The sequence below is a fragment of the Geotrypetes seraphini genome, chromosome 18, assembly GCF_902459505.1.
Source record: "Geotrypetes seraphini chromosome 18, aGeoSer1.1, whole genome shotgun sequence".
Lineage (NCBI taxonomy): Eukaryota > Metazoa > Chordata > Amphibia > Gymnophiona > Dermophiidae > Geotrypetes > Geotrypetes seraphini.
In genome coordinates, this window is record NC_047101.1 from 7,989,446 (window position 1) to 8,001,293 (window position 11,848).

Consider the following 11,848-nt stretch of genomic DNA (forward strand, 5'->3'; position numbering starts at 1 on the left):
GTAGCTGCCGTCCTCTTGGGTTTCTTCCAGCTCAATTAGACATGGCTCCCCTATTTCCCTCATAAATAGGATTTATTGTATTACAGATACCCAAGGAACATGTCAATATATATCTAAACTAAACCTTAAGTTTATATACCGCCTCCTCTCCATAATTATGGATCTCGGCGCAGTTTACAAGAGCTTAATGTAAGGAAGGAACAGCATAATGGGGTTGGAGGTTGAGTATGGGGGGAAGAGAGCATTACATTTTTGTGAATAGCCTAGTTTTCAGGTGCTTTCGAAATATTTAGAAGGAGCCCATATATCAATTACACATATCCAAAACACAAGCTCTCTCATACAACCTTCACCAGTAACAATATCTACTAATTATCCACCTTTCCATAGTGTGCTTAGCTCTTTTTGGATCGCTTATGAAGATGCATATTGTCTCTTTTAGTGTATATTAGTCTCTTTTAGTGCAGAGAATGACAGGGACAAATTTTTCCCCATCTCTGTGAGTTTTGTCTCTGTACCTGTCCTGGCCCCATTCCTGTAAGCTCTGCCTTAACCACACAAGCCTCAAACACATGATTAAGAGTTTAAGGCTTGTGCAGATGAGGATGGAGCTTGCAAGAATGGCCTCTTGTTTGTCTTTGATTAGATTTTACTACTTGCAATCTAGCTAGGTGCTTGAGACCTGGGTTGACCACTTTTGGAAACAGGACACTGGGCTTGATGGACCTTCAGTCTGTCTCACGATGGCAATTCTTATGTGAGCAATCAAGCCATTGTGACATCTGGCTCTTAGGCATTGGTGGAATAAGGCTTTATGACATCACAATCTCAGCTCTGGCATGTTGCTACTCTTTGGGTTTCTGCCAGGAACTTAGGACAGCCACTTGGAACCAGGATATTGGGCTTGATGGACCAGTATGGCAATTCAAATGTTCTTATTGTGAACTTATTTGAATAGGGACCATCTCCTTTGTGACTTTGTACAGTGCTGTAGCACTCTAGAAATAATAATAGCAGCAGCATTAATGCCCCTTGTTTCATTAGGAGTTAACTCCACATGCACTTAGTTCCATGAACTTTATGGAATGGTTCCCATATTATATTAAACCTGCCAGGGTATTTCTTTTTCTGATCTGAGGGTAGGGAAGATAAAGTAGATTTCCCTTCCAACTGCACTGCCAGTAGAAGTTTTGACTATTTATGAAAGGTTTTACAAGTTCTCATCATTCCCAATCTGTAAATTCAGTAGAAATATACCTATATCCAGATATTCCGAATATATCTGATATCCTACTTATTAGAGAACTATCTTTAGAAAATATACTTCAGTAGGCTGATCCATTTTCTAATAAAACCTTTTTGTTCCAGCAGTGCCTTTGCTCCTACATATTTGAAAGTATTTGAATAGATGAGTCGTATCAGTAACCTCTACTATAGAGTGTATTAAATGTGCTTATATTTAGAAAGTGTTTTCTAAGAACATAATAGCCATACTGGGTTAGACCAGGGGTAGGCAATTCCAGTCCTCAAGAGCCACAGGCAGGTCAGGTTGTCAGGATCTCCACAATGAATATGTATGAGATGGAGTTGCATGCACTGCCTCCTTGAGATGCAAATCTATCTCATGCATATTTATTGTGGATATCTTGAAAACCTGACCTGCCTGTGGCTCTCGAGGACCGGAATTGCCTACCCCTGGGTTAGATCAAAGGTCCATTTAGCTCTGTATCCTGTTTCCACAGTGGCCAGTTCAGGTCACAAGTACCTCTCAGAAAGCTAAATAGTAGCAACATTCCATGCTTCTGATCCCAGGGCAAGCAATGGCTTCCCCCATGTCTGTCTCAATAGCAGACTATGGACTTGTATTGTCATCTTCCCTAACTGGCTGTTCTAAGGAGCAATGGGTGAGCTCAAGACTCTAGCAGATGTAACGTCTATTCCAGCTGACTGGGTTTATGTCTTCATGCCAAGTTGATGGAACCAAAGGACAATTAAAATGCCCAGAGCTGACTTCACTCCCCATACAGGCATTCAGTGCCTTTGTATTTCTCCAACTCTAGTAGATGGTGCAGCCCCAGATATGTGGAACATAAACCAAATCCAGGGGATGCTGCAAACAGTCCTTTTGGCCTGATTTGCTCCTTGCAGATTGAGTTTGCACACCAAAGGGTACAATATCAGATGACTTTACTCTTTTTGAGTCTGAAAGCATTTTTCCTCTATCCCTGGAGCGCAATAAGGATGTAAAGAATAAAGATGGGGGGAATAAAAGATTTTCAGCATTACTATCCAAACTACTTCTTAATGTGTCATTCTCTAAAAACTTGAAACTAGTATCAATATGTAAAAACACATCTAGACAATTGATAACTGAATTCAATGATTTAAAAAATAAAAATATTTTTTAAAAACTGCTTTTTTATTTCCATGAACTACTGTTAAATGGCAATTTGTGCCTTGTCTGCCATGTGCAACATCCTCTATGGTTTGGCTCCTGGTTATTTGATAGAACACTTTAAATTTCCAAATTTTAGATGGTGTTTACATATTTCAAAATTATTTTAATTCCCTTCGGTCAGGGGTTGCCGATATAAAAGATATTGCAATCAGTTGCTATCATTATTTGGGATTCTGATCTTTGCCAGTCATGTTTCACTTCCTAAGCCTATATGAATTATTGTTAACCGCTATGTGCCTTACTGCAACAGCTTCACCTATGCTGGCATCAAGGAACATTTAATAAACATTTTTCTGTTCATCCACTACCCAGTTTAGGTTCTCTTCTACACCCATGTCAAAGACAAACAAATTACCTTCTCAGGTGATGTAAAAACATAGGCAACTGAATCCTTGGGCTGGTTGTACAAAATCTAGATAGAAATGGAAGGCACTGTTTGTGATTTATAAACAGTTGTACAGTATACATATTGTCTCTTTTTATATGTTAAATAAATTAAGCGCCCCCACCGCCACAGCGATGGGGACAGAACCTGTGGCGGTGGGGGCAAGCTGTCTGTGTCACTCTACTGTTCTGCCCAATCTCCTGTTCTCTATTACATCTGTACTTGGGCAGAGGCTCTGAAGTGATTCAACTCCTCTCGTTTCCATTGTGTCTGGCAAAAAGGGTGCTGCCATGCAACAGGAAAATCATGGCAGGTGTGTGTCAGCTTGCTAGCAGGCACCAGGCAGGTGAGTACAACCTATGGAGGTTTAGCACCCAGTCAAAAATAAAGCTGGAGGGGTTTCTGAGATTGAGCTAAGTCGTCTGCAATGGGCATAGAATAAGACTGGGTCAGCCATTATACTACTACAGCCAGGCCCCTTTTGCTCCATCGTCCCTCAAGCAGACAGGACTGATGATCAAGTCTTCATATCTACTTCCAGGCATAGCAGACCCTGTGCAACCAGGTCATTTTCCAGGCAACATCACAAGTAGATTGGAACTTTTCTAACCTTCCCCTCCCCCCCAAGCAGGAGCATATAGAACGTCTCTCCTCTCTAGAGATGAGGCTACCTAGTGCCTTTAAAGCCAATTTAGGCATGGAAAATTTCTGCAGCCTGAGAATCTTGGGTGCTGTGCTTTAGTGACCTATCCCTTGCATATTTTATTGGTTAGGCAAGAAAAGAAAGCTGATTCAGCAAACAGAGGCATGATTGCCTCCGCCAGAGGGGCTAATATTTCAGGCTTGATTTCTCAGTAGAGCTCATATGGGCTGAGAGAATATACTGGAGATTGCTAATTTTTAAGCAGGGGGCACAAGGAATACCAACTACTATATTCTTACACAAGGCTACACCACCACTGACCAGTATGTATTAAACCCCTCACTCTCAGTCCCTGCCCTTTCCCATGATCTCACCACATTTTAATTTGTCTGCTGTTTTATCATACCCTTCCAATAGATGGTGATCAAAGCAGCCCGCATTACACATTCAGAACTAAAATTAACACATTCATCATAAACAAGCATTTCCAATAGCCATTTAAAAATTAATTCCACAGTATCTGCCATACAGATTTTTAACACCCCATGTGTCTTTCCCCTTGGCCTTGGGGTTTCATGCCAGGCGCATGTGGCTTTTCCCAGCCTGCCCTCTTATCATATTTATATGTGGAACTAGGGGGCTGGGGCTGTCTACAACTGAGCCTCTTGAAGCATAATCCCCATTGGCCAAAAATTTAGGTCATGCAAGCAGCCAGCAGGGTCAAGGTAGCCTGGGGAAGTGTAGAGCAAGCATTGATCGCGCAACAGCAAGCTTGCAGGTAAGCAGTTAGCCCTAACATAGGCAGTTGCTGAAGTGTGGCCATGTTTGGTTTGTTTTTGTATCAAGTGAATAAAATTCTTGTAGTATGACCTGGCTTTTCCTGACCCAGCCTATTCTTATCCTCGATGGATTCTGGCCTCTTGGGCTACATGTAGCAGCAGTGGTTAAAGCTGCAGCTTTAGCACCCTGAGGTTGTGGGTTCAAACCCACACTGCTCCTAGTGACCCTGGACAAGTTACTTAATCCCCCCATTGCCCCAGGTACATTAGATAGATTGCGAGTCTGCTGGGACAGACAGGGAAAAATGATTGAGTACCAGAATAAATTAATGTAAACTGTTCTGAGCTCCCCGGAGAGAATGGTTAGAAAACAAATAAAAATAAAGAAATATTCTTATGATTTACCTTTTTCAATGAATCTTAAGAATATATATTGATGTTTTCAAGTCTTGTCTCTATAATTCCAATCATCCTGTTTGCCTTGTCTGTTTAGACTGTAAGCTCTTTCAAGCAGGGACTGTTTTCTTCTTTGTGATTCTGTACAGCGCTGTGTACATCTGGTAGCGCTATAGAAATAATTAATAGTAGTAGTAATCAAGTGTATTTTTTTATATTACAGGAAGGCTTTTCAAAACAGGATGGAAAATCTTCAAATTGTATGGGATGAAGGGATGCAAAAGAATTTTTTTCTCAATTGCTGCAATATTGATATTGCAACAATCAATAATAGTTTCCAATATCTTAAATTCCTGTTAACCCTTTAACTTTTGGGGGGTTGTCAGGAAGAACTAAAAAGTGTGGGGATTTCTCACATCAGTCTGGCAGCTGTAAAACTAGCACAAAGGATGGCAATCCACTGGCAAGGTCACCAGCTGAACAGCTGGGTAGCTGCCATTTTACTCGTGATTTTGAAGGAACAGGTTTTGTATAGAGGATGCATAAATAAGATTTTGGAAAATTGTTTGGGTTTTTTTAATTGGATGGCAAGAGTGTCATTGGGCCCATGATCTGAGTGTTGAGAACTGAATCCTTGCTGAAAACCAGAATCGTTAACTGGGAGTTGTCCTCGATCAAACTCTAACTATGAAAAGTCAGATTGACCCCGTAGTCCAAAAAGGGTACTACACATTATGGAAGCTCCATACTATTAAATCGTACTTTGAAACTTCTGCATTTAGACTTATGGTACTGAGTCTTTTGGACTATTGTAATATTGCTTATTTAACTACGACTAAGCAAAATATTACCAGATTACAATTGATCCAGAATACTGCAGTAAGACTGATTTATGGTCTAAAGAAATATGATCATGTAACCTCCTTCTACTGTGAGTTGCACTGGCTCCTCTTGGAGGCACACATTATCTTTAAACCGGGTTGCATATGTTACAAAGTCATCTATGGCCAAGCCCCGCTTTATTTAGCCGACAGATTTTCAATTGCATCCCATAAGAATATTAGAAAATCACATGCTATGTTTGTATTTCTCTCAGTTAAAGGCTGCAAAGGCAAGAAATACCACGATCATCTGCTTTCATTTCAAGCAGCTTTTCATGACAAAAAGACTTTTGATCACTGTTACTTCTCGCTCGTATGAATTCTTTAGGAAACAATTGAAGTCTTATCTTTTCCCTAAGTACTTGTCCGAGTAGTTATCTATGGCCCTTTTTTGTAGATTATGTAATTTTTGTAAACCGCATTGAACTTATGGTTATGTGGTATAGAAACACGATGTTATGTTGTTTTGCTTTTATTGAAATGGTTATATAAAATGGTTAAAAGAAATTTAGCACAACTCTCCCCTACAAGCTTTCATCTAACTTCCATTTAATATTATTTCTCTCCAGAGCAAGTACAAGTGGCCTCTTAGCCAGCCACTAGAATAGGTAGTGCTGCTACACGAACTCTTGCTCTTGAAATCTCATTCTGGTACTAGTGAACCATTTTGATCTGCTTTGCAGCAACCAAGCTCCTGCACTTTTGCAAGTATAACTGTTTAGCAGAACTTGTGATTATTTTAAGCAACCATTATGCATCCTTTCCACAGATATAAGTACGCACCCACTAAATTCCCCATAGAAAAACAAGTCTACAAAGATTTGATGTGTGCATTGTTATGTTTATTGAACAAGTGTTTTCATACAGCTGTATGTAAATACTCTTTTACATAGTCATAGGACAAAAAAATGCTGAGTGAATTGTTTCTCTTCTGTTTTCTCAATTACTGGTCATTTTCATAGAGAGACGGGTCTTTCCTTTTAGTCCTTGCATGTTCTTGCGTCCCCCATGAATAAACGAGATACATGAGCAAAAATGCTTAAAGAAAAAAAGAACAAGGTCTCTGTTATTGTAAAGCGGGTAATTTAAATAACTTGTATTTATTCTCTTGTTAGGGTATCACCAACTTGCTCATCCTAAAAAAGTAGTCGTTTCTCCTTTTTCTATACTAGTAATCTTGTACTAACAATAGTTGACCAAAGGCCTGTTATAATTAAAGACTCCCTGAGACTAGGTAAGGGTCCAGCAACAGCCCATTTAGATATCCCAGAAGACTAGATAGTCAGGTAGCTGGCAATCTGGAATTTAACTTTTCTGAACTTTCAGCATGATATTATATCAAATAATAAAAGAAACAGTCTCAGCGGGTATGAAATCTGCCTGAGACAGTAAACAAGAAAGACTTCTACAATCTAGGTACAAAATTTAGATTGCGAGCCTACAAGGGACAGAGAACGTACCTACATATATAATACATAAACCACTTTGGTTGTACACTTCTCCCTCCATATTCGCGGTTTCGATTATTCACAGGTTTTAGCTTGCTGGCTCCTCCCCCCAAATTACATCAGCTTGCATAGAGAAATCGCTGATTCCCAGCACTTTGTTCACCATGTTTTGCCTCTCCTTCAGAAACAGGCCAGGTCTCCCACCATGTTATTTGCAGTTTCACCATATTTAGGATGGTCTTTTAATAGAAAACAGCAAATAACATTAAAAAGTTATTTACGGTTTTTCAGTATTTGTGGTTCTGTTAATCCCCTATCACAGCGAATACAGAGGGAGAAGTGTACCTCAGAATAGTAGTAAGAGACAATTCATGACCCTTTAAAATCTTCACATTCCTCATAAAACTATCCCATAGTAACCCATACTCCATCTTAATACATTCCAATCCTTCAGTTATTCCTTTGCTTTCTTCTTCTCGCATTTTTTTTTTTTTTTTTTACCGTATTTGTTATTATCTCTTGATATTGTAAACCTTTCCTACCCTTGATTGTCATTGTGTGTCTAGTATTGTTAATTGTACAGTATACATTTCCCTGTTGTGTTTATTTTATTGTTGTTTTTTTAATTATTTTCCTTTGATTTTTAACTATTAACCGCTCTGATTTGACTTTTTTTTTGTTAGAAATGGCGTTATATCAAATAAAATAACTAAGTATAAGTGTCCGAGGTTTGTGAAGTTAAGACAGAACTTACAGATGGTGGTGGTGATCACGTCCTTTCACTGCATCCAACCTGTAAGCCTAAATTCCTTTAAAACAGATTCCCACCATTACCCCCAAAATGACAAAGTAATGAGATCATACCAAATGGACACAATCTGAATGTTACACAAATTTTCACTGTGTAATAATCTGGTTAAAATTTGTGGTAACTAGCAAACTGCCACAGAAACACACATGTCAAAAGCCATGGACTCACTATAATTAATAATAGTAATTGAGGTGCCATTAACTCTCTCATGATATCTGGGTACAAAAACTGGGGAATCTGTCTGTTTTTCCCTCACCTTTTGTTCTGCAGTGGTCAGCGGAGGCAGGAAGCAATGATTCAGCTTCCTCACACCAACCTGAGCCCTCTCTCTGAAGCTTCCCGCCTAAGAGGAAGCAGGAAGTTTTGGAGAGAAGACTTAGAGATTGGAGCAAGCAGGCTGTTTGAATTGCTGCTGAACAGTCTTATAGCACTGGTCACTGGTTGGGGACAAGACAGGAGGAACAGCTGTGGCATAGTAGTTTAAAAATGCTGGCAATAAAATAATGATCTGGAAGCCCTAATGGAGGTGATGGACTTCCACAGTGTTTACAGAGACATGGTTAAATGAGTCATGAATGGGTTATCACCACACCTGGCTATAACTACTCAGGATGCATCAAGATAGCCAAAAAGGGGGAGGAGCAGTTCTTTATATACAATACAGTATTAATGCAGCTGAAATGCAGGGGTTGAGAGGAAAAGATATCCCTGTGGATCATGTTGGAGAGAGCAGATGGTACTATCATCCACACTAGTCTAATCTACAGACTTCACACAAAAGAGCTGGACAGACGACTGATGATATTGCAAAGGTGGGAATGAAAATAGGTGGCTATGATACTGGGTGACTAATCTACTGGATGTGGGTTAAAATCTAGAAAGTAAAAGATAGTACAAACCATATAGTGAGGGAACACACCAAGGAAACAGTTGATGCTATATTTATTTTTCAGGGAGTGTGTAATTTCTAGGAAGGTGTCCACTGATATAATAGCTAAAGTGCAGTGTAGTCACACAAAACTCAAAAGTCCTGCAATTCAAAGATGCAGACCAGAAAACAGAGAAGTACTTGAAGGAGTTTCTGGCAGGGCAGGAATAAATAAAGGAAGTGGAAGGACAGAGGGCTACACTGAAAGGGGCTACAAGATGGGTAACATCTTTATGTAAGTAAAGTAAGTACAAGCAAACCTATAGGGTTTTCCAAAAAGTGTCTACCTAATAAAGGAAACAAAGATAGCATTTATAAAATACAGCAATGTAAAACAAATACAGCATAAAGTTGAAAGAGAAGACAAACGATTTAAGACAAGGTAACAAGACTTGTTTCAGGTATATTGGTGAAAGGAAAAAGGCCACAGAAGTGGATTTACAACAGTCAAGATGCCTATAGATTCTTAAAAAAAACTATCAGTAAAGAAGGCTAGGAATGGCTGTGCTGTCCCTTTGTATATTCATTAGCAAAAGACACCTGTCATTCAGCATTAATACGATTTTGTAAGCAGTCCATGAGGGTGGCAATGTTCAAAAATAAGGTCGACGATAATACTTACGAGGGCCTACTCTGAAGACCTGTCCTCTAAATCGCCTCCACAAATTTGGGATGCCTTTAGTAAAATAGTTGGGAAATGCCTTCTGCTCAAATGGAGACAGGCTATATGTGATGATATGCCGCACCTTGATTAGGTCTCCAAAGTGATGTCCCATATTCAATCAATTCTTGCTGTAGAATCAAATCAAGATTTTACTAATGATGTAGTTTCATCCACAGCAGAGGTTTCCAAACTAACCTCTTTTACAAAGCCAGGTTAGGCTTTATCGCTGGCTGTGGTGGAATTAGCTCAGATGCTCATAGAATTTCCATGCGTGTTGGAGCTAATACCACCGCAACTGGCAATAAGAAAGCCTAACATGGGCAGGGGGGGGGGTAAATTAGCATCAGTCTATTCAGGTAGCCTAGATTGAAATGACAATTGAGAGAACAGATTGAAAACCATTTTAAACAAATTGCACTAGAATTTAGAGAAACACAACTATGTATCTTAACCAGTTTTAATCTGTGGTGGATCCTGTGACTTATTCAAGCAGCGTAAATGTAAACAATGTAAAAACTGGGTTACATACATTATAGATGCACTAAACAGTACATTTAAAGATAAATCTACAGGAGCTAATGATATCTGGCTTCCCTTTAAATTGAATTATTGGGAACGAGGGCCGCAAATCCAGTCGGGTTTCCAGGATTTCCCTCAATGAATGCTAATAGATCTCATGCATATTCATTGGGGAAATCCTGAAAACCCGACTGGATTGCGGCCCTCCAGGAGGGACTTTGACACCCCTGACCTAGACCCACTGTATCATTTTCTCTACCATGATCTCCCCAACCCTGAAATGTCCTGTCTAAATTAGATTGTAAGCTCTTCAGAGCAGGGACTGTCTACTGTATGTTAAAATATACAGCACTATAGAAATAATACGTAGTAGTAGAACAAAACTTGTTATATCAATTTTTTAAAAAAACAACAACCACCTTATTTTCTCAATAAAAATTTGAAGACTGAAAAAAAAAACCAACCCCCACACACATTTTAAATACTGCGTAACGAGCCGCCGCCACTTGCCTCCTTCTTCACCTTGGCCAAGTCGTTCACTCCCTGCCTGGCCCACAAGTCTCTTTTCCTTCCGGCGTCAGAAGCGCACGCGCAGCTCGCAGTTTCCCTGAGCGACGTCAAGGAACGGCGCGACCTTGCCTGGGCTCTCAACGTCACTACCGGCGAGGGGGCGCGAGCCCAGCGCGCGTGCGCAGAGCCAGCAGCTGGTAGCTGCGATGGCGTGCGCGTGCTAACGAGCTTGGGAAAGCTAGGCGAAGCGACTTTGTTTTTTTTTTTCTTTTTACTACTGTAATATTAAATTTGCAGACCTTGCTTGGGATTTCTCACTCAGGTCAGGCTTTGAGGATACCCGCAGTGAATATGCATGAGCTCAGTTTTGCATAGAATAAAGATCGCCATGCACATTGATCTCATGCGTTGCATACTGTCGACATCCTGTTGTGGACTTCACTTTTCCTTAGGCAGCTGCTGGGTTGTTATCAAATGCCGTTCGCTTCTCCAGTGATTGCATTCTTCAGCGCTGCTACTACTATTTATCATGTTTATAGAGCTAACAGTTTCCATTGCAGGAGCCAGTTTTGTAGGTGCCTGAGCACCCCCCCCCCCCCCCCAAATCCTGAGCAAACTTCTTGAATGTCCATGGAGGGTGGGTTCTGATGGATTTAGCACCCGAACCATTATCTTCTGTGGTTTCAATCATCTTTCTTGGCTCTATCTTTTGCACGCCCAACCCATACATAAGTAATCTTGCAGCAGAGAACAAACGCTCACAACTCTGATTAATTATTGGCAGATTTATAGTATTACACCCTTAGAGTTATCAGCGCTTCTGTGCTGCAAGATTATTTATGTACGGGTTGGAGCTTTTTTATGCCAGTGACTGATCCTATGGGAGCAATGCACCAATTGTTTATTACTGCTATGCTATTCTGAGCCTTGTTTTCTTCACCCTGTTGTATTTGCAGTATTGATTGTCATACTCTTGTGCTGTGGTTTTATTCCCTTTCAATAGTAAAAGTGTATATGAGTTGTAATAGTTAAGCTGTTGAGACCCTTATTTTTTGTATATTTTTTACTCTAATTATAACAAATACATAGCCTAGTATTTAGTAGTTTAATAACTAGGCCCAAATGCTGCTTTTCCCACCAGTTCTTTGTGTGACCCTGACAAATTTATCACAATCTTCATTGTTTCTCTACTTAAATTGTCAGCTCTCTAGTACGCAGCCCACTTTCCAAAGCCGTTTGGTAACTTATTTTGCATAAGACCTTGAAAAGACAAGCAATCACAACTCAAATCTAAGCAGTAAGGAAGTGAATAAATTTGCATGACTCATTTACTTGTACAGAAGTATAAGTAGGGAGATATATATAACTCTGCCTAGCCCTGTGCTCCAAAGCCATCAACACATCTCTTAAGTTTTCATAGGAATTT

General features: G+C 39.9%; 1 protein-coding gene across 4 annotated transcripts; it reads right to left on the minus strand.

Annotated features, from left to right (window-relative positions):
- Window positions 1–6,362: 6,362 nt before the first annotated feature.
- On the minus strand, window positions 6,363–10,570 carry LOC117351508 (cytochrome b-c1 complex subunit 8). 4 transcript variants are annotated; one of them, XM_033926854.1, is made up of 3 exons: window positions 10,423–10,570; window positions 9,352–9,521; window positions 6,363–6,580 (listed from the first exon to the last, which is right to left on the minus strand). In XM_033926854.1, the coding sequence occupies exons 2-3, from the start codon at window positions 9,503–9,505 to the stop codon at window positions 6,486–6,488; spliced, it is 249 nt and encodes an 82-aa protein (XP_033782745.1). In that variant the 5' UTR covers window positions 9,506–9,521; window positions 10,423–10,570; the 3' UTR covers window positions 6,363–6,485. The 4 variants fall into 4 exon arrangements, with proteins under 4 accessions (XP_033782745.1, XP_033782747.1, XP_033782746.1 ...); XM_033926856.1 differs by having other exon boundaries at window positions 10,435–10,561; XM_033926855.1 differs by having other exon boundaries at window positions 10,387–10,533.
- Between the last annotated feature and the right edge of the window lie 1,278 nt (window positions 10,571–11,848).

Excerpts from the sequence above, each read along its gene's own strand:
- LOC117351508 (XM_033926854.1), bottom strand. The coding sequence starts at position 9,505 with ATGGGACATCACTTTGGAGACCTAATCAAGGTGCGGCATATCATCACA. Across the intron at positions 6,581-9,351 it reads GGTCTTCAGAGTAGGCCCTC|CATTTTTGCTCATGTATCTC; the intron begins GTAAGTATTATC and ends TTTTTCTTTAAG.